Raw genomic sequence first — 23,306 nt, 5'->3', positions numbered from 1 at the left:
CACATAGGTGGAGAAGTTTATCAGCCAGGGTCATAGGGAGGGCCAGATGGACAGGGTGTGCCATGGGCTAAGGAGAGCTGCTCTCGCCCCTGCCAGGGGGTTTGCTCCTCTCTGGCAGGGTCTTTGGTGAGATGTCCTTGGTGTAAACCCCAGGAGCCAGCAGCAACAGGGGATTTGTGCCATGAGAAGCCTGGCCCATGCTTGGTTGAAGGGCTCCACAAGGACTGGTGGAGGTTTGTGCTAGCCAAGAGGGTGACTGAGTCTTCTCTCAGCTTGTGCTCAACCCTGTTGTAGACAATAGAAAATCCAAGTGGGTGAGAGCTTCAGGGAGCCATGTTCATGCCAGGTATGGATCTGACACCCAAGCTCCTGTCTGGTGCTGCTAAGGGCTATGGATGATGAGAGGAGGCAGTCTCAGTGCTGTGGGAGGAGAGGTGGGGAACAGGTTTTGGCCTGAAGGGTCTCCACACTCAGGGTGGGATGCTTCCTGTGGGCAGGGCACGTACCCAAGCACATCTTTGCAGCTCTTTGCATCTCAGCATGTGCTTGAGCCCCTGATGGTGACTCTTACTGCAAAAAGAGGATAAAATAAGGGAGAAATCCTCCAAATTGGATGTGCATGAGCTGAAGTGTTGGCTGTAGCTGTGCCAAAGCAGCAGCTTGATCCTGTCTGGGGCAACCAAAGAAAGAAGTTGGAACTCCTGCAGGCAAGAATTTCCAAGCCTTTCTCCCTGTCTTTCCATCACAGGACACCCTGGGCAGGCAGATCTGGCCGAGCACCCCACCCTCCCCGAGCAGGCGCTGCCAACCGTGGCCAGGCTCATCGAGGCGTTGGAGAAACAAGGTACGGGCAGCCGCAGCGTCCCTCCGCGGGGCCTAGGGGGTATGCAGGCACATGAGCACCTGCCCCAAGAGTGCTGCTACAGCCAAACCTCTCCCCACACCCCCCAGTACCCACGCAATGTGGGCAGAGTGAGGGAACCTGGAGTCCCTGCCTGACTCCCTCACATTGGAGGGAGGACTTGGGGCTCAGAACTGACCCCTCTCTTCCTGCTGTTCTCCTAGGTCTTGACAGTGAGATGCTCTACAGATCCACCCCTGGTGCGCTGGGGGATGCTGAGCTGAAGCAGGCTCTTCTGGCAGGTAAGTCCCCAGTCGGAAAGAGAGCCATGGAGGTGCTGCCACCTGGGCAGGGCAAGGATGGGTTACTGATTTTGACCTCGTTAGAGCCCTAATGACAGCTCTGTACGGCCCTGCCTGCATGCCAGCCTCCCTCCACTCCCCCAAAACTCCAGTGTGATGCTGCTGAGAGGGATACAAATGTGAGGTTGTGGCTATTCACTAGAAGCCCTTTTTGATTCATAGGGAGAAAAATACTGTCTTTTGTAAACCTTGGGGGGGGGGGCGTTTGTTCTATTTGAAAAGCAGGGCAGGGAGAAAACCTCTTGTGGGTGTAACAGGGAAAAAGAAAGCGGGAAGAAAAAGCTCATTTCTTAGGGGAATAAAAAGCGTTTTGCAGGGCTGAGGTGGAGGAGGGAAACGACATCTCCCCACCCCTGCTCCTAAATTCACGACTGGGATGGCACGGGGGCGTTGGGGACGTGATGGATCCAGGGTGCCGCTCAAATCTGGGGCGGGGGGGAGGAGGCTGCGTCGATCATCCCCATCCTCCTCCCGTCCGCGCTGCCCAGAGGGCGGCACTGTGGCACCAAGCACAGTCCGGCCCCGCACCGCCCGGTCCTGGCACCGCGTCCCCCTGCCCCGCCTGCCCTTGGTCCCAGCATCCCGGGAGCTGCCGGCCGGGGCACGGCGGGGGGAGCGCGGCGGCTCTGCCAGCGCCGGGAGCCGGCGGCAGCCGGGCGGTGTTGCTGGGGAGAAGGGCGATGATGAAATCGCTATTTTAAGCAGTATGACCTCATCGCTTTCCCCGCGCACCGGGAGCCGAGTCCCCGCCGGGCGGGGGACGGGGCTGCAGAGACGGGAGAGAGGGAGGGAGGAATGGATGGATGATGGATGGAGGAGAGGAAAGAAGATGTTGAGGGTCCGGAGTGCTCCATCCCCACTGCCCAAAGAGAGCTTTGTTCACCCAGGGGTGATCTCGGTGCACCCCACCACCCTGCTCTCCCCTGCTTGCAGAAGCCCCTGCTGCAGTTTGGGGAAGGCAGGAGCAGCAGGATGCACAGCCAGCCCAGATTCCCCAGCCGATCTCTGGAGGAGGTGAAAGCACCCAGGGAGCTATTCCTGCGGCCCGGGCCGCCCTGGGCACTGATGCCCAGTCTGGGCAGAGGCAGCAAGAACAGCATGAGAAGGATGCTTTGCTTTCCAAGCACGCAGGAGTTCCAAGTCCTCCGGCCTCCCTGCGCAGCTGGTGCAGCATCCCCATCAGGCACAGGGCTCCCAGCAGCTCCGCAGCGGTCACCTCCAAAATCCTGCCCAACCTCAGCATACTCCCCCAGCCCAGAAACAAATGCCACGGGCTTTGCCAGAGCCCAGGCAAGCTCTGAGCAGCTGCTCGGGTCGTTCAGGTTTTCATCTCCCACTGCAGGGGCCAGGGAATGCCATCGTGCTTTTCAAACCATCTGAAAGCCCTCAAAAATCCCCACCATTACCAAGTGACTTGATGCTCCCAAGCCCCCCATCTCCTCTAGGACCTAAATAAGCTCTTTTATTTGACAGCTCAGGGGGCTGACCCTGTGCTCAGCAACACTGAGCTGGGCAAAGGCAGAGCTCCCAGGAGCTGGCTGATGGGTGCAGAACATCATGCATTCGCTAGCTCTCAACTGGAGGTGCTGATGCTCAGCCCTGCCAGAGGGATGCTCTACAAACAGGATGGGGATGATGCTCCTGCCAAGGCCAAGCATTCCTTCAGAGCCCAGGTTTGGCAGCCTGCTCCCCTCCCAGCCTCCTGCAGACCAGAGACCCTGCGGTGCTTCCCAAGGGCTCTGCTCGAGCCCAAACGCGGCCAGGGAGGGCAGGAGAGCATCTCTACTTTGGCCCCCACACAGATCCTTTCATTGCATTTGGTAGGGTAAAACACCCCTGCCAAAAAAAATAGGAGTTTGCATGCTCCATGTGTGAGGTGTCAGAGGTAAGGGTCACATTTCCCTTCCTCCCTGCTCCTCTCCTTCCAGTCTCTGCTAGCAGCCTGCCTGCAAAAGTCAAGCTCCATCTTGGGAAATGGGGAGAAATTGGAGCCACAGCTGGAACTGAACCCCATCTTGGCTGGGAGGAAAAGAGGGTTCCCACTGGGGGTTTCAGTTTCCCTCTGAATACCCAAATCACACTAGTGTTTGGCAGGGCTGGCAGGAAAACTGCTAGAGAGTGCAAGGGAGAAGGAGCAGGGGCTGGAAAAGTTTGGGTGTTGGTTTTTCTAACCCTCAAATCCTAACATATCAGAGAAAACAGAGTGTTTTCTGCACTGAAAGAGTATCTGAGCTTTTGGTGGGGAGGAACAGGTTTCTCTGGGGACAAGGAACCATGCAAGTCTTGCTTGTCCTGGGGAGCAATTGTGCTCCTGGGGCCAGGTGGCACAGGTGCCCTTCTGAGTAGTGCTGATCAAACCCTTTCCCTGTCTTCAACCTTTTTTGGAGCCCTGACCCATAGGGAACCTGGCCTGAGGAGGCAGCCAGTGGGTAAAACGCAGACCAAAGGATGGTTTGGCTCACAGCTGGCTTATGCTGGCTCCAGAGGAGAATTAATTGGTTTAGGACACTCAGTGCTCAGTTCAGACCCTTGTGCCTCAAGAGGCAGGCAGGGCCATGCGACATCCCCGAACACGAGAGTCAGAGTCACGTGGCAGCACCAAAAGGGGACTTAATGGGAAGCTGCAGCCCCACGGGGAGCTGAGGGGACTCGCCAAAGGCTTGTAGGCAATTGGCCAGTGCCCTGCTGCAGCTGCAAGGAAAGAACCGTGGGCAGAAAAAGGAGAGACAATAGAGCTTTAAATGGCAGCAGCAAGGTGCAGCACAGGACAGCCCCAGCTGCCCACAGTGTTCCCTGCAGTGCCCAGCTGTGGGCTGCTTCATGGCCTGGGGGCCTCTGTGCCAGGGGCCACATGCTGACCCTGAGAGTTCCAGCCTCCAGCATGGCTCAGGGGCTGTTTGGAATGAAGGGGATAGGGCAAATCACTTACAAAATCCCTGGTGCCTGGGCATACGAGCCCCTCCACTGCCCAGGGGTGATGTCTTCTCACCCCATGCTTGCTCAGGGTCCTGCCCACACATCTCTTCCTCTGAGATGTGCCAGGCAGTTTTCTCCTCGTGGCTGCCACTGAACCTCTTGAGTTTTCTACTTAGTGGCAGTGGATCCATGGGTGGGCTGATGGGCACTGAAGCCCTTGGGATCTGAGGGACCCAAGCTGGGGGGAGGCTTGGCACGGAGTCCTCTGCCAAGTCCTGCACGTAGTGGTCAGGCAGAGCTTTGCCACCACCGGGTAGGGATGATCTGTATCCTCATTCTTCTTTTCTGGTGAGGGACAGGGCACAGACACGCTGCAGAACCCCTACCCCATGGCACCCTCAGTGCCCCATATGGCTTGAACGGGGCCGAACCCAGCCGGTGCTGAAACCTCCCACATTTTAGACAACCATGCCTTAACCTGGGCTCTGGGGTTCAGCTGCAGAAACGAATACTGAAACCCTTCCCCAGATACAAGTCTGTTGCTGGCAGGGCCGGGCAGAAGCTGCCTGACACCTCGGGGTGCCGGGGCGAATCCGGCAGCAGCGCGAGGCAGATTGGAGCCGGCGTCTCCAGGCGTGCCATGCCTGCGCTGCCATCCCTCCTGCTTTGATCTCGGCCCCAGCGCACAGCACTCTGCCTAGAGACACGCTCACGTGCCCAGGAATTAGGTCAGGCCTCGGTGGGGATTAGTGAGTGGTGGGCTCTGGGGCTTCACCAGGGCTGCTGGAAGCTGCTGCTGGGCAGAAAGGGCTGCGGATGGAGCGAAGAGCAGTCAGGGAGACCTCACGCTGCTCCCCCCTCCCCCCCCATCATCGTGGCATCGATATCCAGGGAGGGAGGTACAGCCCCATCTTCATCCCTGGGATGCCAGAGGGGGTCGGAGGCCCCTGAGGGCTCTGGTTTTCCCATGCCAAGCTAGTCACCCCACCACAATGACTTTATAGCGGCGCCCCAGTGCCTGCCGTGCTGCTTTTTATTGATGCCTGCAGTGGAAATAAACCCTGTGCCGGCAAGGAGCATGAGCTCATCTCTTATATTTGGTGGTGACGAAAGAAGGGTAAATAAACGGCAGCAACACACAAGCCCCTGCCAGACCCAGCAGGGCGAATGGGGGGCAGGGAGCTTTTGCCATCCCCTCCCATACCTGTTGGGGAAACTGAGGAAGGGAACTGCCCTCAGGAAGCTGAGGCAGGGTAAGACAGCCTCACTGGGCAGCTTTGAAAGGGGGTCCCAGCACCCCTGCCCTGGCTGAGGGCAAGCCAGGGTTATGCTGAGGTGAAATCCAGATGAGAGGGTGTTTGGGGCTACTAGGAGCTCCCAAGTCATGGCAGCTCCCAGGTCCCCAGCACCAGTGATCAGCAGGCTGGATGAGAGATGTTACAGTGATATTAAGTCGAAGGTGGGGAAATACTCCCTGATTGAGTGCACAGCTGCCCAGTAAACCACCACTGTGGGATGCCCAGGAGCCTCAAATTCTTACTTGGCTCTGAGGGATGTACAGGTTCCATTCAGATGGAAAGGTATAGACCCCAGGACTGGGAGACAAGGAGATCACTGCAGCACCAGCTGATGATTAAACCTAAAAGGTCTGGAAGGGGTGGGGAAAGTCCCAAGTCAGTATTTAAGTCACCCCCAGGCATGGGTAGTTTGGGTGCCACTCTGCCACTGGGACCAAGCATCTGAGAGTGTCCTGCTGCAGCAGGCACTTGGTGGCCACAGTTCAGCTTAGCCTGTAGGACTCCTTGCTTCGAGAGGGGCCCTGGGTGCTGGGCAGAGGCTGCACCCTATCACCCACATATCAGCTGGGGAGGTGGGTGCAGCTGTTACTTGTGGCCACACTCAGGGGACAGCCAGTTACCAGAAGCCACTCGAGCCTTTCCTTCAAAGAGCACACCCTGCCTCCACGCCACCTCTTGACTAAACATCCTCCGCAACTACCAAAATTCCAGGCTTACTCACACCTCCCCAGCTGCCTGCAACTTCCAGGAGAGGTCCTGGTGTTTCCTGCCCAGCCTGACTCAGCCCAAAGCCCTGGCACTCCTCTGCCTCTTCTGGGATGCAGGGTCTGGTATCCCAGTGGGATACCAGCAGGTTAGCAAACAGATTGTGCGCTGAAGGGTGCTGGGATGGGTCAAGGCTGTGGTTTTGGGATGCTTTGCTTCTAGTTGTGGCAGGTGGATGGAATTCCTCTGTCATTCACCAGGAAGGGACAAGAACATCTGGAGAGCAGCAGGAGAGCATTGACTCATCCTGCAGCATCATTAACTTCTTATAGCTGGTTATCATTTCCCTCTGATAAAGAGAGAGGAGCATTGGTGGGGTCTGGCTGGCTGTAATTGTCTGGGAAGGCTCCAGAATTAACCCTTTCCCAATTGCCACCTGAGCCTCCTCAAGCTGCTGGGGTCCAGCTGGTGCCAGGGAGCAGCTCAGAGCACCCTTCAGCCATGCTCTTAGCTTAACTGGGAGCCCAGCTCCTCATGGTGACTCTAGGGGCAGGAAAGGAGCTGGGGCAGGATGATGCCACTGCATTTCCAGGAGGGTGAGGGCCACAGGCTACTGGCTATTTCTAGCCAGCATGCCAAGGAAAATGGTGCCATGAGCAATCAGTCCCTGTTCAGAGGGTGTGAATCCCCCTGGTCTCCCCATCACACCTCTCCCTGGATGTGAAGATGTTTTTGAGTCGGGCTTTGAAACCAGCTGAGTCTTCCCTTTGAACACCCCCCCAAGCCCAAGCCTAATGATGCAAACGAGCTAATTAGGCCGCAGTGGAGCCCAAGGCTGATTGCCTGGGGCCAGTGCCCGGCAGCAGCCCCCTTCACTGCACAGAAACAGCTTGCGGCTGCTCTCCCCAATCCGTGTCAGCATCCTTAAGGTGAGTGACAGGTCCCTGCAGAAAGCTGCGTGGCGGGCAGGGAAGCACAGACGGGCTCGCTTCAGGCAAGAAGGGGCTTGGGGTTTGCCTGGTGCATCTCTCTGTAATGCAGATGCTTGCTCAAGCAACAAGACTCTGAGACTCCTCAGCAGCATCCCTGGGTTTTAGCCATGTACTGCGGGTTTTCAGCCCAAATGGAGGTTGGAGCATCTCATCAGTTCCTTGGCCCAGCTCTCCTTCCCTGGCCCGGTTGGAGCCAGCTTGCCAGCTCACTTCTCCAGGGCAAGTGCTAGCAAAAAAATGGGGAACTGGACGTCATCCCCCTCAGACCCCAGTAGAAATCAGCTTTTATTGCCTGCTGAAAAGGTCCAGAAGTGTGGCTGGAAGAAGAAAGCATCAGCATCAACCAGAATGGGGCAGGGGCGAGAGCAGGCACAGCCTTGCCAACCTCTAGGATGCCAGGAGCAGAAAGATCCATGAAGTGACACTGTGATATCAGGGAGTGCCAGGAGGGCAGCACCCACCTTTGCCCTGGGTTGTGTGTGGCCACGCTGGACGGCTGGCTGCCCTGGTGCTGTGGCATCTCTCCTGGCTGTCCCCACACTGCCCCAGAGCACAGTGCCCGGCCAGAGGAGTGCTTGCTTCTGAGAATGAGGTAGCGTCTCCGGCGGCTGGGTTAGAGGCTTTGCTTCGGGCATTGGTCAATCTGTTTGCTCTCTGGTCTCCGAGCCAAATGGTATAAGGGACCTGCCATGACTTCTTGTTCCCAAGAAGGCAGAGGAGGCAGCAGACGGGCTCTGGGGATGCCTGGTCCACACTGGGGACATTCTAAGCAGAGGAGATCGAGGTCAAGGTGCCCAAACCAGACTTTGCTGCAGTCAGGGAACGGGTCCCCATCCCAGCCCCACTAGCAGAGTGCCTCCAAAGACTTGCCTTAGGAAATCGCTTTTTTCTGCTCTTCTGGGTTTATCTCCTGAGAAGGGAGTGCAGCCACACCTGATCAGCTGAAATGGTTGGAGACTCAAAGCATTTTCTGCTGGAAAACGCTGGGCTGGCAGAAGAAGCCTCTCCCCACATGGCACCGATTTCAGTGAGGCTGTTTTTGGGGGTAGAGGCACAGGGAGAGGAGGGGAAGTGGGCTCGTAGCAAGCCCCACCACCTTCTTCCCAAGCACTGGGAAGGCTGGGGCCACTTGGGGCCTGCCACTCCATCTTTAGGAAAATGCAAAATTTGCCTTTTTCTTTTCTTTTCTTTTGGATCTCCTCCTTTGGGAGCAGCCAGGAGCTGAGTTTCTACAAACGACCCCTTTCAAACCATCCCAAGGATCTCGGGCTCTTTTTTTGTTACTCCCTGCCCTCAAGATTTCTCCTGTGAAGAGAGTTTCAAAACATTGTGTTTGGCTCCAGCTCCAATCAAAGCTAGATTTTGAAACTTCCAGATCTTTGCAAAGGGGACTATCACCCTTCAGGCAACTACCTCCCTGCCCAGCCGGGCTGAGAGACCTCCAAGACAAACCGATGAGGCAACACCAAAGGATGCTGAAAGCACTCTTCCCCCTGGACCCTGGTGAAGCAATGTCCCCATGCCAGCCTGGCCACAGGGCTCAGACAGATCATGGGACCGTGGGAGTGCTATCTCCATCCTGAGCTCAGGGCTCAGCCTCCTCCAGGGGCTTTGCCCCAGTCTCTGGAGCATCCTTCACCATCTGCTCCAGGGCAGCTGCCTTTCAGGGCAGGGAGAAGCGGTGCCGGCTGGGGCACATTCAGAGTATTTCAGGCTCACTGAGGGTGATGTGGGCAACCTGCACTGCCCAGGGATCATAACCTTGTTCCATGGATGCATTTTTCAAAGCAGGTTATCCAGGGCTGGGCTTGGCACATGATGCCTGGCCCTGATGGCCAGAGCACGCCTGGGGCAGCCGCTCAGCCCGTCCCGTGGGTGATATCTTGCGGTGGAACTCCCCTGCCCCATGCACTGGGTGTACAACATGCATGAGGCAGAGGCAGTGCCTCGTGCTCTCCATGGGCACGTGGAACTCAGGGTCAGTGGAAAATGGGACAGGAATATTTTCAGGGGAGGGTTGGCAGTAAAACTGCGGGCTGCCATGCCTGGATGATGGAGGCATGGGTGAAGAAGTCAGCACCCATGTCCAGAGGGTGCTGTTCCTGTGGGAATGGAAGAACTCCGTAACCCATGCTGGAGGGGCAGGCCCATGGTCTAAGGGCTCCTGCTGGATCTCTCCCTGCAGATGCCTCGGCTGTGGACATGGACCTGTACGATGCTCAGACACTGGCAGAGGCCCTGAAGTGGTACCTCCAGGAGCTCCCATCACCCCTGGTCCCCCCAGCCCTCTACAACGACTTGGTCCACATGGCTCAAGGTAAGCACCAATGGGCTCTTCACACACCTCAGATGTGTGTGGGGCTGGGGAAGCTTTGGGAATCTCCTAGAAATGCTCTTCAGCATCTCCAGAGTGGCTCCTGACCCCATTTCCTACCCAATGCTTCACTAAGGGCAGATCCTAAGAAGGACTGCTGGGAGCATCCTGCTGCACCGGAGAAAGCTGGCAGCTTTTGGGAGATGCTCTGGGAAAGAAGCAGCTTCACCATGGCTGCAGCATGGCCCTCTCCCACTGCAGTGCCCAGAGGAGGAGGTGCTGCCTGCTGGGACAAGTGGCTGCCAAGGCTGGGTGATGTTGGCCCCAGATGAAAGTGTTATTATAATATTTTGGCTCTACTGCTCGGGAATCTTTTACTGTAATCTTGTTAACTCTTGGCTTTTTATGGGCACAGAAAATTGTCTGCTTTTTCAGCTTAGTGCCATTAGGAACTGGCTTTAGGTCCCTGCAAGTCTCCAGCTTCTGTGCAAACATAGGAGACCGTCAAGGTTTTGGTTTGGTGGGTTTTGGGTTTCATACCCTGGTCAGCAGAGTCCACTGTTCAGCCCAGCAGGCAGCCTGGACCAAAATCCATTTCAAATGAGTCCTCACAGAGCTAGCTGCTCAGCCCCTCCAAGCCCAAGGCACCACAGGCATTGCCAGGTACATGGCAAGCCCTTGCCCACCATCTTAAAGAGGATCAGAACTCCTTGCCACCTCCAAAACAAGGATTTCCCCTTTTGCAGCTGTCAGTATCCTCCATCCCTGTGCATCACCTCTCTGTCCTAAGGCAGTTTAGTACTTGGGCAGGTGCTTGACTGCCTTAACATGCACCAAAAGATCACTCCTGGCCAGACCAGTGCAGCCTTTTACTGCTGTGTCCTGATGGGAAAAGGCCGTGGGCTCTTTGTGGCCTCCAGCAAGGCAGGAGAGGCACAGGGAGAAGACGAGGAATAATTCACACTCAGTCCCCTCTGCCCTGTGCAGAGATACAGAGAAATAAATACCCCTGGGGCCGGTGGCACCGAGATGCTGCCTTCCCATCACCCTTTGGAGAAAGGAGAAATCAAAGGCTGCCTCACTTCCAAGGATAAAAACGCAATTAGGAAGCAATTAGCTGGGTTGCCTCGTTAAGCAACTTCAAAGGGAAGTGCCTTTCCCCGTAGCCTGTGCCAGAGTGGGTCTGCTCCTGGCACAATGGGTGCAGGAGGAGGAGGAGGAGGAGGAGAAGGAGGAGGGGGCAGGAACAGAGGCAAAACCGATGGGGATTTTTCTGGGGCTTTAAAAATATGTATATAAAAACACAAGCCTGTCAGGAGTCGGTGCTGGGGTTTGGCAGCCTACCCGGCAAGCAGGCTCCTTCTGCTCCGCTTGAGGCTCACGGGCTGGAAAAACAGTGATCTGACCACCTGCACAAAGAGGTGGGGAAACATCCCCCAGCTCCCACTTTGGCTGTGGACCTTCCTCTATGGCATGCCTGGGGTGCAAAACGGTGCAAAAAGCAGCCAACTGGGGTGGGGGAGGCCTGGACCGAACCTGAACATCCTTGTTGGCTACAGAGGCACACAAACATCCTATCACCCTCCTAGCTGGGTTGCAGACCTGTTCAGGAGGGGATCCTGGACCTGCCACCCCCCCAGCTCTGGTGCACCTCAGCCCCAGGGTGGATGCTGGGAGCTGGTTGGGCATCAGCCAAGCCTCAGCCCTGGTGCATAGAGCCACAGAGAGCTGAGTCAGCCCCATGCCGAGCCAGGCTTTGAAACTGCCTGAAAGCAGCACAGCCCTGGGGACCTCCCTGTCCTCTACAGATGAAAGGGCCTGGCCGAGGCAGGGATGGAGGACGGCTGCAAAGGCAGCTGTTCCTCATGCTTGGTGCAGGGCTACAGTCCCAGGCCACTGATCTCATAGCTCACAAGACCAGCAAGCTTTGGCCAAGGCTGCCAGAGGGCACCAAGGACAGGGGGAGATGCTGGTGGGAACACTGCAAGGCCATGGGGCTGCTTGGAGTGCCCATGACAGGGAGCCTGGCAGCATCTCCATAACATGCGTGCAACACAATCTGGTATCTGCTTGTATTGATATGGGCAATTCAAGCATCACTGGAAGTAGTCACCCCCAACCAGTCCTTCCTGCTGCTGCAGTTCAGAGTGCAAGAAGCTGCACTGGAAGGGCTGAAGAGACCTCCCTGAACCCTGCCTGTAATTATCAACCCAGGTGCAGCTTCTTTTCTCCTAAACCCTCTTTTGCCTCCCAGCTTGCTCTTTCTGCAGGGAAGGGCTGAGCCTTTAAATTTAGCAGATCTTTCAGCTGGTGCCCATTTTCCTCCCTCTGCTTTGCTCTGCCTTTTCCATGACTTTGCAGGCCAGGGCAGAGCTTGGCTCTGTCTGCTCTTCTGCACTGAAGAAGCAGTAAAGAGTGCTTAGGTGCAACCCTTACCAGGTGAGCAGCTCAGCCCTGCCATGCTCCCTCCCTGGTGGTGCTGAGAAGGGGAATGTGCTTCTGTTACTCTACAGTCTGGCTGGGGAAGGGGCAAGTGGGTAAATGGGGTTGGCAGCTTCCAGCAAGAGGCAGATGAGGCTCTACATGCCCTCTGCTCCTTTGGGTAGCCACATGTCCCATTATCTGTCTGTGGGGAAAGGATGAGCTGCAAAGAAACAGTCACGAGTTTGAGGGGAGAGGGTTATGGTCAAGCATTTTGTGGCTCTCTGGGGAGCAGAGAGCTGTCACAGCTCATGCCATGTGTGCTGGTGGTTGCCCATGAGAGGCAAGGGGATGCCCAAGCCTCCTGAACTGACATTTCTTCCTCTTCTGCTTTCTGCTGCAGAGACCCCGGGCCTGGAGGAGTGTGGCCAGCGAGCCAGAGCCCTGCTGGCCCCCCCAGCCCTGCCGCAGCCCCAGGCACTGCTCCTGCACCAGCTCACCCACCACTTCTGCCGCCTCTGCCAGGGCACTCGCAGGAGCCGCCTCTCACCCCGGCTCCTTGGGGAGCTCTTTGGAGAGCTGCTTTTCCGCCCCACAGCAGCCAGGTGAGGTGCCTCTGCCACACATGGCACAGGGTGGGCAAGAGAGGGATCTCTGTAGCCAGGCATGGGCACACTGGTCCCCAGCCAAGCTCATTTTGCTGGAGGACAGCCCCACCAGTGGCTCAGCCCCAGGGTTTTCTGAAGGGGGAGGCAAGAGCTGGGAGTCCCTATCCCAGCTGTGAAGCTCTGACAGGTTCCCAGGGTGACCAGACCTGGGGGTGGGATACACAGTATCACCCTAGTCCCACAGGAGTGGATGCAGGGTGGTCTCCAGGTGGACTGAGCTGTTGGAACTCTCACAGACAGCCCATTTCTCTTCACAGCACTGAGGCAAGCCCTGAGCTCCGTGCAAGGATCCTGGAGTCCCTCATCGTGGCTGATGAGGTGGCAGAGGCGCCAGCAGCCCCTGGTAAGAGATGCCCAGCTATCGGCGGTCGGGGGGTGGGAGTGAAATCCGAGGTGGTGACAGCAGCAGGTCACAGGATGAACTCGGTGGCTGGTATGGTGACAGGAAGGTGCCTGTGTCCTTGTGGCAGTGCCCAAGCTGCTCTGGCTCCCTGGCCAGGCACAGTTCCCATATCCTTGCCACCTTCTGGGAGCATGTCTTTGTGTTCCCTCAGGAGGTTTGCAGCTGTTTTCCTGTTCCATGTCGGTATTGCTGTGCGCGGTGCAAACGGGTGCCTTGCAGGGGGGCTCTGCGGATGCAGTGTTCTTGGTTGGGGGCTGCTGTGCAACTTGTTTCAGTGAGCAGGCACCTGGCTGCAGTCTGAGAGGAAAAAAAATCCCAACACAGCCATAAACAGGCAGGATGGTGCTTGCTACAGGATCAAATGTGGGGCTGTTTTTGGCTTGAAGGTAGCATTGGCATGTGCAGAATTGCACAGTGTCCATCGACGTGCTGCTGCTTCCTCCGTGGAGTATTCCCAGGGTGGGGATGAGGACAGGCACCTGTCCCCCACCTCTCTATACTGTAGGAAAGAAGCAAAGACCAAGAAGCACGTGGGTTTTCTGCAGGTGTGAATGACCCCTCCTAGCCTTCACCCCCAGGACTGCAGTTCTGCTCCTTCATTACCAACACCAGCATTTGCCTCCAGCACCTCTTTGCTCTTTACTTCTGCTTTGGTGATGGAAGTCCCAGCCCTCTGCTGGCCACTTTCTCCTGCTGTGTCTCTCTCGCTTAGTGTTATCTCACGTCCCATCGGCGTCCGAAACCAGAGCACATGCTCCTTGTGCCCTCTGCAGCACTTCAGGAACGGGTGGAAAGTGGTCCATCCAGGCAGGGGTGTATGTGGGAGGGAGGGAGGGTGCTCAGCAGAGCACAAACTTCAGTCCATCCCTGCAGGATCGCATCTCCAGACGGCTGCTGAGATCCAGCTGTCTCCCCACACCAAGCTGCCCAGAGGCCATGAGGCACAACTGCTTCCAGCCCTCCTGCTTGGAGATATATCAGCATTGGTCCCAGGAAGTCTTGACTCCTCATGATCTGTCTGGGTCCTTGTCATCACCCTGCCTCCCTGGGGGGTGGCCTGGCCAGGCAGGATTCTGACTCTTAATATTCCTCATAAATCAACCCTCACAGACCCGTCATCTCATTTATTGCTCTTCCCTGAGCTCTTGGCCATGAGTTTGTTGAGCTCTGTATGTCTCTTCCAGGTGTGTATGTCTGATCCAGGTGTTGGCAGCTGCAGGATGCCGTTCCCTAGGGTCTCTGCTGCCATCTCTGGACCCTATATTGTGACTGCCTGCCCCCACCCTAAACTGAGCAGAGAGGCTGGGGAGGATCCCGAGCTCCTCGTGTCCTTTCTGGGTCAAAACCTCCTCTACAGCTACACCCTCACATGGGCACCCCCATGAGTGTGGGGCAGGGCATGGGGCACCTGGGCTCACTACCCCAGAGGCTGCCTTGCCGCAGGACTTCAGCCAAGTCCTGCCACCTCCCCTCTCTTTGTAGCTAAAAGCAAGGATATTATTACTTGGCTGTCATCACATTAGGATGTTGGGAAGCTTAATTAAATGCCTGCAAAGCGTTTTTTGAGAGCTGCAGATGAAAGGGGCTATATATAAGGCGCAAAGAATTATTATTAGCGGTGGGGTCCGTGCCCCGGCCCTGCTCCCATCACCCTGGCCCTGCTCCCCCGTGTCCTGGCACCGTGATTATTCCTGTGTGTGTGTGGAGTTGTGGTTTGATAATTATAGAAGTAAAATAGCTATAAATACCCTGCAACAACACGGCGTGTGTGCACATAGCCCAGGAATAGGCGTCGGTAACTGACACGGAGGAAACCGCGGTGTGACCTCATTCTGACTCAGGCCCAAATATACCTTGTGGGAGTGGGCAGCTGGGGGGCTTGGGGTGGGGGGCACTTGGGAGCTGCAGGAACAGTGGCCGCTTTGGCAGCGAGGGTCATGTATTGGGTGAGTTCTTGAAGCTGTCTGGTTGGGGTCTCTCCTTTCCCACACGTCCTGTGGCTGGGAGTGGAGATTTTGGATGTGAAAACTGTCCAGGCTAAAAGTGGCAGTTATGAAACCTGGCTCCTGGAGGGACTTACTTGGGAAGATTTGCTGTTGTGGAGTTTGCAGCATCCCTTCCCCTATATGCTCCTCCTAGGGGTCCCTGCAGCTGCCTGCAAAGGGGGCCGGTGTGGGATGGGTCTGTGGTGGCGTTTGAAAGCAGGCTCCAGCGACCGCGGGGTGCAGCAGTGGGCTCATGCTGGAGGCATTGGTTTGCGTTGGGTAATGCCATGGATGGGTGGCAAAGGTGGGACAGAGCCCATGCAGCCACATCCAAGCCACCTCACCGTGCTGTGCTCTCTAGTACCTCAGTACTGGGCAACCACCCCAGCCTGGGGGCACGGGGACGTTCCTCAGCCCCACGGGGATCGAGGAGAGGGCCGTGCTGAGCCCGCAGCAGAACCCCTGAGCCCCGGGGGTGAGAGGGCAGCGGAAAGCAAAGGGAAAAAGTGATGCAAATACCAGCTCAGCTGAAGGAAGATGACTTCATCTCCTTTTCCTCTCCTGGTGCTATTTATAGCCACTTTAATTTACTCCCCTTTGCTTTATTATCTCTCCAGCAAGCTGTTAGCCCTCAGACAGCAGGATGCCTTTACTCACCACGCAGCACAGACTTCTGCAAAGAGCAATTTTAAAAAGCACACGGCCCCCCAAACAAACAAACAAACAAAACCCCCAACAAACCCAAAACACCACCAACAAAAAACCCCAAAACAGATGTAGAAGGCAAGGAAAGGCAGCAGAACACTGGAGACAGGAGCATCACTGTCATGTGGCACGGAGAAAATGAGGGCATCTGGGCTCCTTCTGGGGAAAAGATTTGGACCAGGGAGATGTTCCCTTCCTCCTTCAGAGCAGTGGCCAGAGGTGACAGGACCAGTGGTGCCAGAGTTCCTTCCTTACTGGAGGCTGCTGTTCTGCTGGGCTGTGATGAGGCAGGCATCCTTTGGTTCCCCAGGATCCCCAGCCCTGCCCCACCTTGTGAGGCATGGGTATAATTCCAGTGGATGGGGATTGGGCTCCAGCACCCAGCCCTGCACCAGGGAGAAACTGAGTCATGGTCTCCATCTGGAGACACCCTCCTAAGTGGCTTCAAAATCCAGTCCCTGTGGGGGTGGTTGGTCCACAGATGCCCAACACCATAGCAACCCACGCTCCAGCAGGGATGGAGGCCACAGGGGGGTGGTGGTAGGATGATATCCTGTGACATCTCATGGTGTGATACACCAGGCTGTCCCCAGCCCTCTGTGACAGCTTCACCACTGAACAGCATTGCCACATTATAACCAAATTAGAAGTATATGGACTGGAGAGGTTTAATTAACTCCCCTCCCCCTGTTTATTTTCCTCTCAATCCAAAGGAAAAGCCCACCCTCTCCCTGGCTTGTGTGTCAGCATGTCATGGTGGAGGTCGTAAATTCAGATGTGCAGGGGTTCAGAAGGGAGCAGAGGTCTAACCAGAAGGGACCAGCCCTGGAAAGGGTGCAGACCCCCACCTGCCTAGGATGGTGAGGACAGTGTCTGGACACTGCCTTGCCTGTGCAAGAGCATCCAAGTGCAGCCATGAGCATCCTTTCACTCAGCCTGGTGGAACGGGGTGCTCCAGTTTGCATTACCCTCTTATGTTTCATCACCTTGGGGCTGCTGATGGGGAGGTTATGGGGGGGGGAGGGGTAAAAATAGCCAGGTAAAATCCCAGCCCCTGGGTAGAGAGCAGCATGGGGAGGCTGTGGCAGAGTCATGCCAAGACATCTGATTCTGCCTCCCCTAATCTACAAATAACACAGGGAAAACAAATTAACATTGGGGAAGGGGGGGAAGGGGAGAGGGGGGGCAGAATGGAGGAAAGAGAGCCAGATCCTAGCTAGTGATGTGAGATACGGAAAGTGGCTAAAAATAACAGATCCCTGAAGGCATGGGGAGGAACATGATGGGGATCCACACTCCTGCCATCCCAGAAGGCAGGCTTATGCCTCCCCAGCTGCTCTGGCTGTGATGCAGTCCAGCCCAGTGAATCTGGAGAGGGAAAAGCTTCTGAGATGGGCAGCAGCAGGGAGATGAAAGGTGTAGAGCCAAGCCTTGGAGCAGAGAGCAACACCTCCACCTGCAGCAGAGGCTGGGGGACCCCAGGCACCCAGGGTGCCTAGCCGGGAGACAGACACGACTTAACCCACTTGCACACAGCCAGCAGGCAGTGGGATGCTGCTGGGAGACCCCAGGGGTGCTGCCTGTGCAGCTAATTTTAGCCCACATTCAATTAGTCATGGAGCAGGAGAGGATTGTAGCATCACTGCAAACCCAACCTTTACCAGTTCCTCTGTCTACCCCATGCTCACTGCTGGGGGGGGGGGGGGGGTTGGAGGAGCAGGGACTGGGGCATACCCCCACCTCATAATTTTGGGCTGAGGAACTTGAACTGACCCTGTGCCACAGTACTCTTCCTTAGGGTAGGCTGCTTAGGGCAGTCCCAGGAAGGATGTCCCATGGCAGCCCAAGGACAGGGGGATAGGAGGCCACCCTCAGAATCTCCTTGTGCTTCAGTTTTCCCTCCTGGCTGGCAGAGGTGGCCTTTTCAGGTTGGTCTGTACTGCTCTGGGAAGGCATTTTACTGGCATGCCAGGGCTTTGGGATGTGTCCCTGAGGAGGGGAACAGTGACACCCAACAAGGGATGTTTCAGCCAGCCCGGACCTCTGCCACATGCCCTAGTGGCAGCCTCTGGGTTACCAGCCCTGGCATCTTTCCATCCCCAAGCTCTGCAGGTGGCCATGCCCAGGCCATGCCAAAGCTGCAGCAGGAGCATTCCTCAGAGACTGGCAGCTTGCCTGGCACAAGAAAGGGCCCTGGCAATGCCCTGGTGATAGAGGGTGACAGGCCCCCAGTCCCTCTCTTCCCATGGCAGCCACAGCCTTGCTCCACCAGTCCCCGTATTGGTCCAAAGCATGGCATGGTCCAGCCCTAGCCCGTGACAAGGGGAACGACGCCTAACGGAAATGCAGCTTGGCTGGGACTGAAACCTTTTTCCTCCCTGCACTGCATGGCCAGAGTTGATAATGGGCTGGATAACCCCAAGCATTGTGTGTGCCACCAGCCCATGACCTGCCAGGGCTTCGCTGCTGGAGAGGAAATGCTGTACGCACTCAGGATTCAGAGGGAGCCTCAGTGCCTGCTAGAAGTGGGGTGCTGGGGCTGCCCTGCCTTGCTTTCTTTTTTACAGCATACAAAGCTTTGGGATGTCTCTGTCAGATCCTCAGTGGTGCTATCCCAGTCCACCGTGGCAGCAGTGCTGGTCAGCACTGGGCTGTATGACTGTGAAAATGCCAGCCTGGAAAACCTAAGGGTTCAGGACGGTTGGCAGGCACAGCCAGGTTTTGACCTTCTGGGTTTGCAGGGCTCTCTGGATGGAGCTTTGTCCCTGGGATGCCTCAGCTGCCCCAGCAGGCAGCTCCCAGAGGCCAGGCTGGCTGAGCAAACACTCCCCACCTCGGATGCAGCCACCAGTTTGGCTGTCAGAGCCCAGCTAGGGCTGGCTCGCTCCTCACGCCGGCTGCTCGCCGAGCCAAACTGCAGAGCGTCGTGTGCCAGCCCACGTGTCCCAGCTCCTGCCCCGGACGCTGTCTGGGCTGGAGTCGCTCCTCCTGCTGCACTGATTGGCTGAAAACCACCGTCGGCTTCACAAAAGATGGGGAGGGTGACAAAGTGCCGGTCACACCACCGGCCACAGACCGTTTCCTAGCTTGGCACCAAAGCTGGCAGCATCCTCTCTGGTGCGGCGGCACTTCTGTCCCCCGCAGCCTGCCTGACAGTGGACAGACAGCAGCATGCTGTCTCGCTGCCCTTTTGGTCAGGAGGTGCCAGGAAAGGGCAATGATGCCCATGGGGGTTTTAATGCTGGCACTGGAAGGCTTTAGGGTGGCTAATCCTTCTGTGATCCCACCAGCACCCCTGCACTCTGCCTCCCTTGAGCTCTGCTCCAAAGGGGCGGGATGAGGCAGGCTGCCTCTGGGGAAAGGCAGGATTTATGCTTCCATGAGGGACAACGAGTCACAGGGGGTTGGCAGGGCTGTGCCAGCAGCTGAGCGTGGGACCAGGGTAAGTGGTGACTGTCGGCTGCTATCCGGGAGGTCAGGCAGAAAATGCTCTCGCAGGCCTTGCCTGGCTTTAAAATCTATTAACATCATTTTGCCGTTCGAGCTGAGAGCCGCACAGGCAGCAGAAGCGTTCGGCACGGCTCAGATCAGAGCAGGATTTCAATTACAGTAATCAAAGGTGACACAGATAAGAAACCCCTGGTCTGCAGAGCCACGACAGCTGTCCTCTGGCTCAAACCAGCACCCATCCACAGCAGTTCCATCAAAACCACTGAAGTGGTACTCGGGTAAAATTGGATTGCGAATCCATTTTCATCTGCCGTGGTGGAAAATGCTTTCCCTGTGCTCTTTGGGGAAGAAAGCCACCTTGTCAGGGGGAACAGCAAGAGGGGAAGGTGCCAGGTGTGCAAGAGGGGACTCTGTCCCCAGCGAAAGCACTGGTGGCTGCTCACGGATGATGGAGGCAGGAGGAGGAACAGTTGGGATGCTGGAGCATTACAGCTTAGCTCCCTGCTTTCGCCTCTCCTCTTCAGCCTGGTCCTGCAAGGATGAGCGTGGCTGAGGCAGGGATGGGCTCAGCTTGGTTCCAGGCTCCCTGGAGGGATGGGCAGCCCTGTGAGCACCTCTATGTCTGTAACACTTCAGGCTGCGCTGCAGGATAGACACCCCTGGCAGTTTGAAGGAAAGCCTGGGGAAAGGGTCCCTGAGGGGCAGGAGCTGACACCTCCTCTCTCATCCTTGCAAATGCTTGGCTTGGTTCTTTTGAGAAGCATCACAGGCACGCTTCCAAGTGGTTGACCCTCTGCCTGTGCCAGTGGAGGCACAGAGTGCCCCAGTCTGGAGTGTGCCCAACCTTTCCCACCAGCTGGGGATGATACTTGCAAGGGGATGCCCAGGGAAATCTGCCTTCTGCTCTGGTCTCTGCATGTGTCCCTTGGCACCCACCCACCCCCACCCCCCACACTGATTTTGCCTTCCATAGTCTGGGGATGCAAACCTCTTGGAAAGCAGCAGCAGAACCATGTGCAGCAGTGTGCTGGATTAGCTCCCCCACCTGCTGCCTCCAACCCCCTCAACACTTCAGGCTCCCACCCCCAGCCACTCCATGGACCCATTGGTGACCGCCACAGCCCCGTGGAACCTGTGATGTGGTCAAGCCATGGGGGCACCCTCTGGGTCCCACATGTACAAGGGGTCCTTTCTGCCCCATCCCAGCACGGTGGGGGCCAGCCAAAACACAGCAACTCTTTCTGTGCCCGCTGGCCCTGATCCAGCCTGGCCAGGTGTCAACTGCCCGGCTGCGGCATGTCCCCCCCCCGGCGCCCCCCGGGGAGTGTGAGCCCTCTCTGGAACACTGGGGGTTTGTGCAGGGCGGCAGGTCTGAATGGCAGGTCTGTGTGGCCAGGGCTGCTGGGCAGGGAGGGAAGGCAGGCTGCTTGCCTCATCTGTTTACCTGGAAGTGGAGATGGTGGCCAGGCCTGGCTGTGGCAGGCACTTTCATGCTGGAGCTAACAGGATGGGGAGTGCCGCGCTCTGCCCATCCCTCAGCAGCCTGCAGCCTGCCAGCGATGTGGGCAGGGACTTGGTGCTGCTTCTCTCCCTCGATGAGCCAGCACAGTGGTGGAACTTTCTGCCCACCACAGCTGGAGAGCTGGAGCTTGGGGAGGGATGTGGAGATGGGGCCCAGGCTGTGGCAGAGGGGGACAACACTGCTGGTCATCATCTGCCCTGCAGCATGACTGTGCCCCAGGGCTTTGCAGAGTCACTCTGCACGTGTCTCTCTGCTGGCTGTGTCCCTGTCCTAGCTGCACGTCCCTACACTGTCCATGGCTCTCCATCCCTTTCATTGTGCCTCTGGCTGCCTGTCCCCATACTATCAGTGGTCTCCACACTGGCTGCATGTCTCTGCACCATCCTTAGCTCTCTGTACTGGCTGTGGGGACCCACACTGGTTGTGGATGCCTAGAACAGCTGACTCTACAAGCAGGCTGTGAGTCTCTGCACCAGTAGTGTCCCCAGAGGGACGCAGGAGCCACTTTATAGCTCCAGAAGAGAGGACCATCCATGCAAACTGAGAGAGTTTTGTCTTTGTGTAAGGCCAGGACTGGTGGCCACACAAGAGCTGCTGAGGAAGGAAAGAGGACAATAGTGTCTTCATCAGCACCTGGATGCACAGGGATTAACAAAGCTGGCTCACTGTCTCTAGGGTTCAGGTTGCCTTATCTGTATTTGTTCCTACCCAGCCACTGCTGGAGCTGCTCCCAATGCCACACAGCTAATCCCAGAGGCTGCCAGATAGGGCAGTGACACGGAGCTGTGCCATGACCTGCTCCTGCCACCCTGGCTGGCTGATGCTGGAGATAAGCAGAGGCCCAAGGCAGAGATGCAACAAGTTTGGTGTTCCCAGGCTCCATCAGTAGCATGTGCAGGTTTGGGAGGCAGGTGCTTGCATTGCCTCTTATCCTGACCTCAAGGCTCAGTGACCTGGCATTTGGGGAGGGATGTGAGTGGTGAAGGAACCGGAGTGCCCACAACAGCTGGCATCTCACCGCACATCCCAGCACCGTGTTGTCCCCAGGAGACATGGGGCTGGTGTTAGACCACTGGACCTTACTCCACACACACATGGCTGCAGCATCCTTGCTCAGCATCCTTGGCTCTTCCCAGGTACCTGGAGGACCCACGAGTCCTGGCTGCCTGTCCCCAGTGCTGTCGGCAGGGTGCCTTCCTGCTGGCCTCTAGCACCCCTAATTACTCCCTCCTGCATCGGCCCTTTATGCTCTGGGGCGGGAGGAGCAGGCGGGGCTGTGCTTCGGCAGAATCCCAAATTTCCGACCTGGCATGCACAGCACCATGGCAGGGCCTTTATTTTTTCAGCTGCTTCCCTGTTTTCTTTGCAATCGGGCTCTTTCACTGGGTGATGGTGATCACAGGGATTATATGGGGAGGGCTCAGCACACCGCTGAGCAAACAGCCTGCAGTGTGGTGCCCAGACCCAAGACCTTGTGGTGGCCTGCCCTGTCATGCACACCCCATCTCAGATGACTCCAACTATCCTTGGCCTTGGCACACCTAAGCTCTCACATGAGTTTAGGATTTAAAGCTACGGGAAAGATAGCCTGGAGAAGGCTTTTCAAGGTGACAGCAAAGGAAGCCACCCTGGGGGAAGGAGCGGGGTCAGGACTGCACAAGCCCCCCTGACCACTGTGTGAACAGGGTATGGAGGACTGAAACTCCCAGTGAGAGGGTTTTGGAAACACAAAAATCACCATCCCAAGCTGGCCCTGCCTGAACAGCCTCACTGAGCTGTTTTGGGAGCGGGTGGTAATCATTGAGAGGCTGTGCATTTCTGAGAGGAGCTCTGCTCCACAGCTTCTGACAGCTGTTTCTGCAGGAGCCTTAAACTGAAACATCTGGAGTGCTTCATAAAGAGAAACCTAAGTGTTTTGGGGTCCAGAACAATTCAAAAGATACAGGATAAATTCATGAGCCATCAGCCTTGACCTGAATCTGGTCTTTTCAGCAAGGCAGCCAAAAGCCCTCATCCAAGTCATTTTCCCCAGCTTTTAGTGGGATTAGAACCTGTGCTGGCAGGCATCCCTGCATGCCAAGCACACTCAGCCCCTGAAATCCCTTCCCACTGGCCACAGACTCCATCTCAGCTTCCCAACGCTTGCTGCTGCCATCACTTCCAATTTAGACCTTCTTGTGGCAGAGACTGATTTAGAAGCACTTCTCAGGATGGCACTTCCCCTCCCCAGGGAGCCAGTGCTGGCACTTTGCTCTTCCCGCTCACCAGCACTGAGGAACATCGAGGAGCTTGAATTACTTTTTTCCAAGAAGGGTGGATTTGCTTTGCAGAAAGATAAGGGCTGGGGAGCAGTTGTTCCGCCCTGCTGAGCCTTTTGCCATCTGGAACAGTTTGGTTTCATTCTGGGTGCTTCTTCCATGGCCTGCGTTGGCAGGGTTGGGAGAGGGGCAAAAGTATCGCTTGGACCCCCAAGGAGGGGAAGGGTGAGGAGATGGTGCTGGGGGACGCTTAAGTTTATCCCTGCCTGGCCTCTGCAGGGGTGGGGAGAGTCAGCCTGGGAAGTAGAGAGCTAGTTTAGGGGAGGGTTTGGAACAAACCCTGCTGTGCCAATCGTGGAAGTCCCCCACCAGCCCATCCATGAGCCATGCCCGCTCTGCCTGAGCTGCTGCCTGCCAGTCCTCTTGCCAAGGTGATGCCTGCAAGCTCCTGCTGCTCCTTCTCAAG

The 23,306-nt window shown here is 56.7% G+C and overlaps 1 protein-coding gene across 2 annotated transcripts in view; it reads left to right on the top strand.

The window, feature by feature from the left end:
- The window catches only part of PIK3R3 (phosphoinositide-3-kinase regulatory subunit 3), an 83,957-nt gene that overhangs the window by 5,035 nt on the left and 55,616 nt on the right, over window positions 1-23,306 (top strand). For both annotated transcript variants that reach the window (XM_068141624.1, XM_068141623.1), the window contains exons 3-7: window positions 749-844; window positions 1,066-1,143; window positions 9,300-9,431; window positions 12,253-12,454; window positions 12,775-12,860. In XM_068141624.1, the coding sequence (XP_067997725.1) occupies window positions 749-844; window positions 1,066-1,143; window positions 9,300-9,431; window positions 12,253-12,454; window positions 12,775-12,860 (594 nt within the window). The remainder of the gene's footprint in view (window positions 1-748; window positions 845-1,065; window positions 1,144-9,299; window positions 9,432-12,252; window positions 12,455-12,774; window positions 12,861-23,306) is intronic.

The sequence above is a fragment of the Melanerpes formicivorus genome, unplaced genomic scaffold, assembly GCF_026170545.1.
Source record: "Melanerpes formicivorus ecotype bairdi unplaced genomic scaffold, bMelFor1.0.p_v2 SCAF_7, whole genome shotgun sequence".
Taxonomy (NCBI): Eukaryota; Metazoa; Chordata; class Aves; order Piciformes; family Picidae; genus Melanerpes; species Melanerpes formicivorus.
This window is presented reverse-complemented; position numbering and strand designations above follow the sequence as displayed.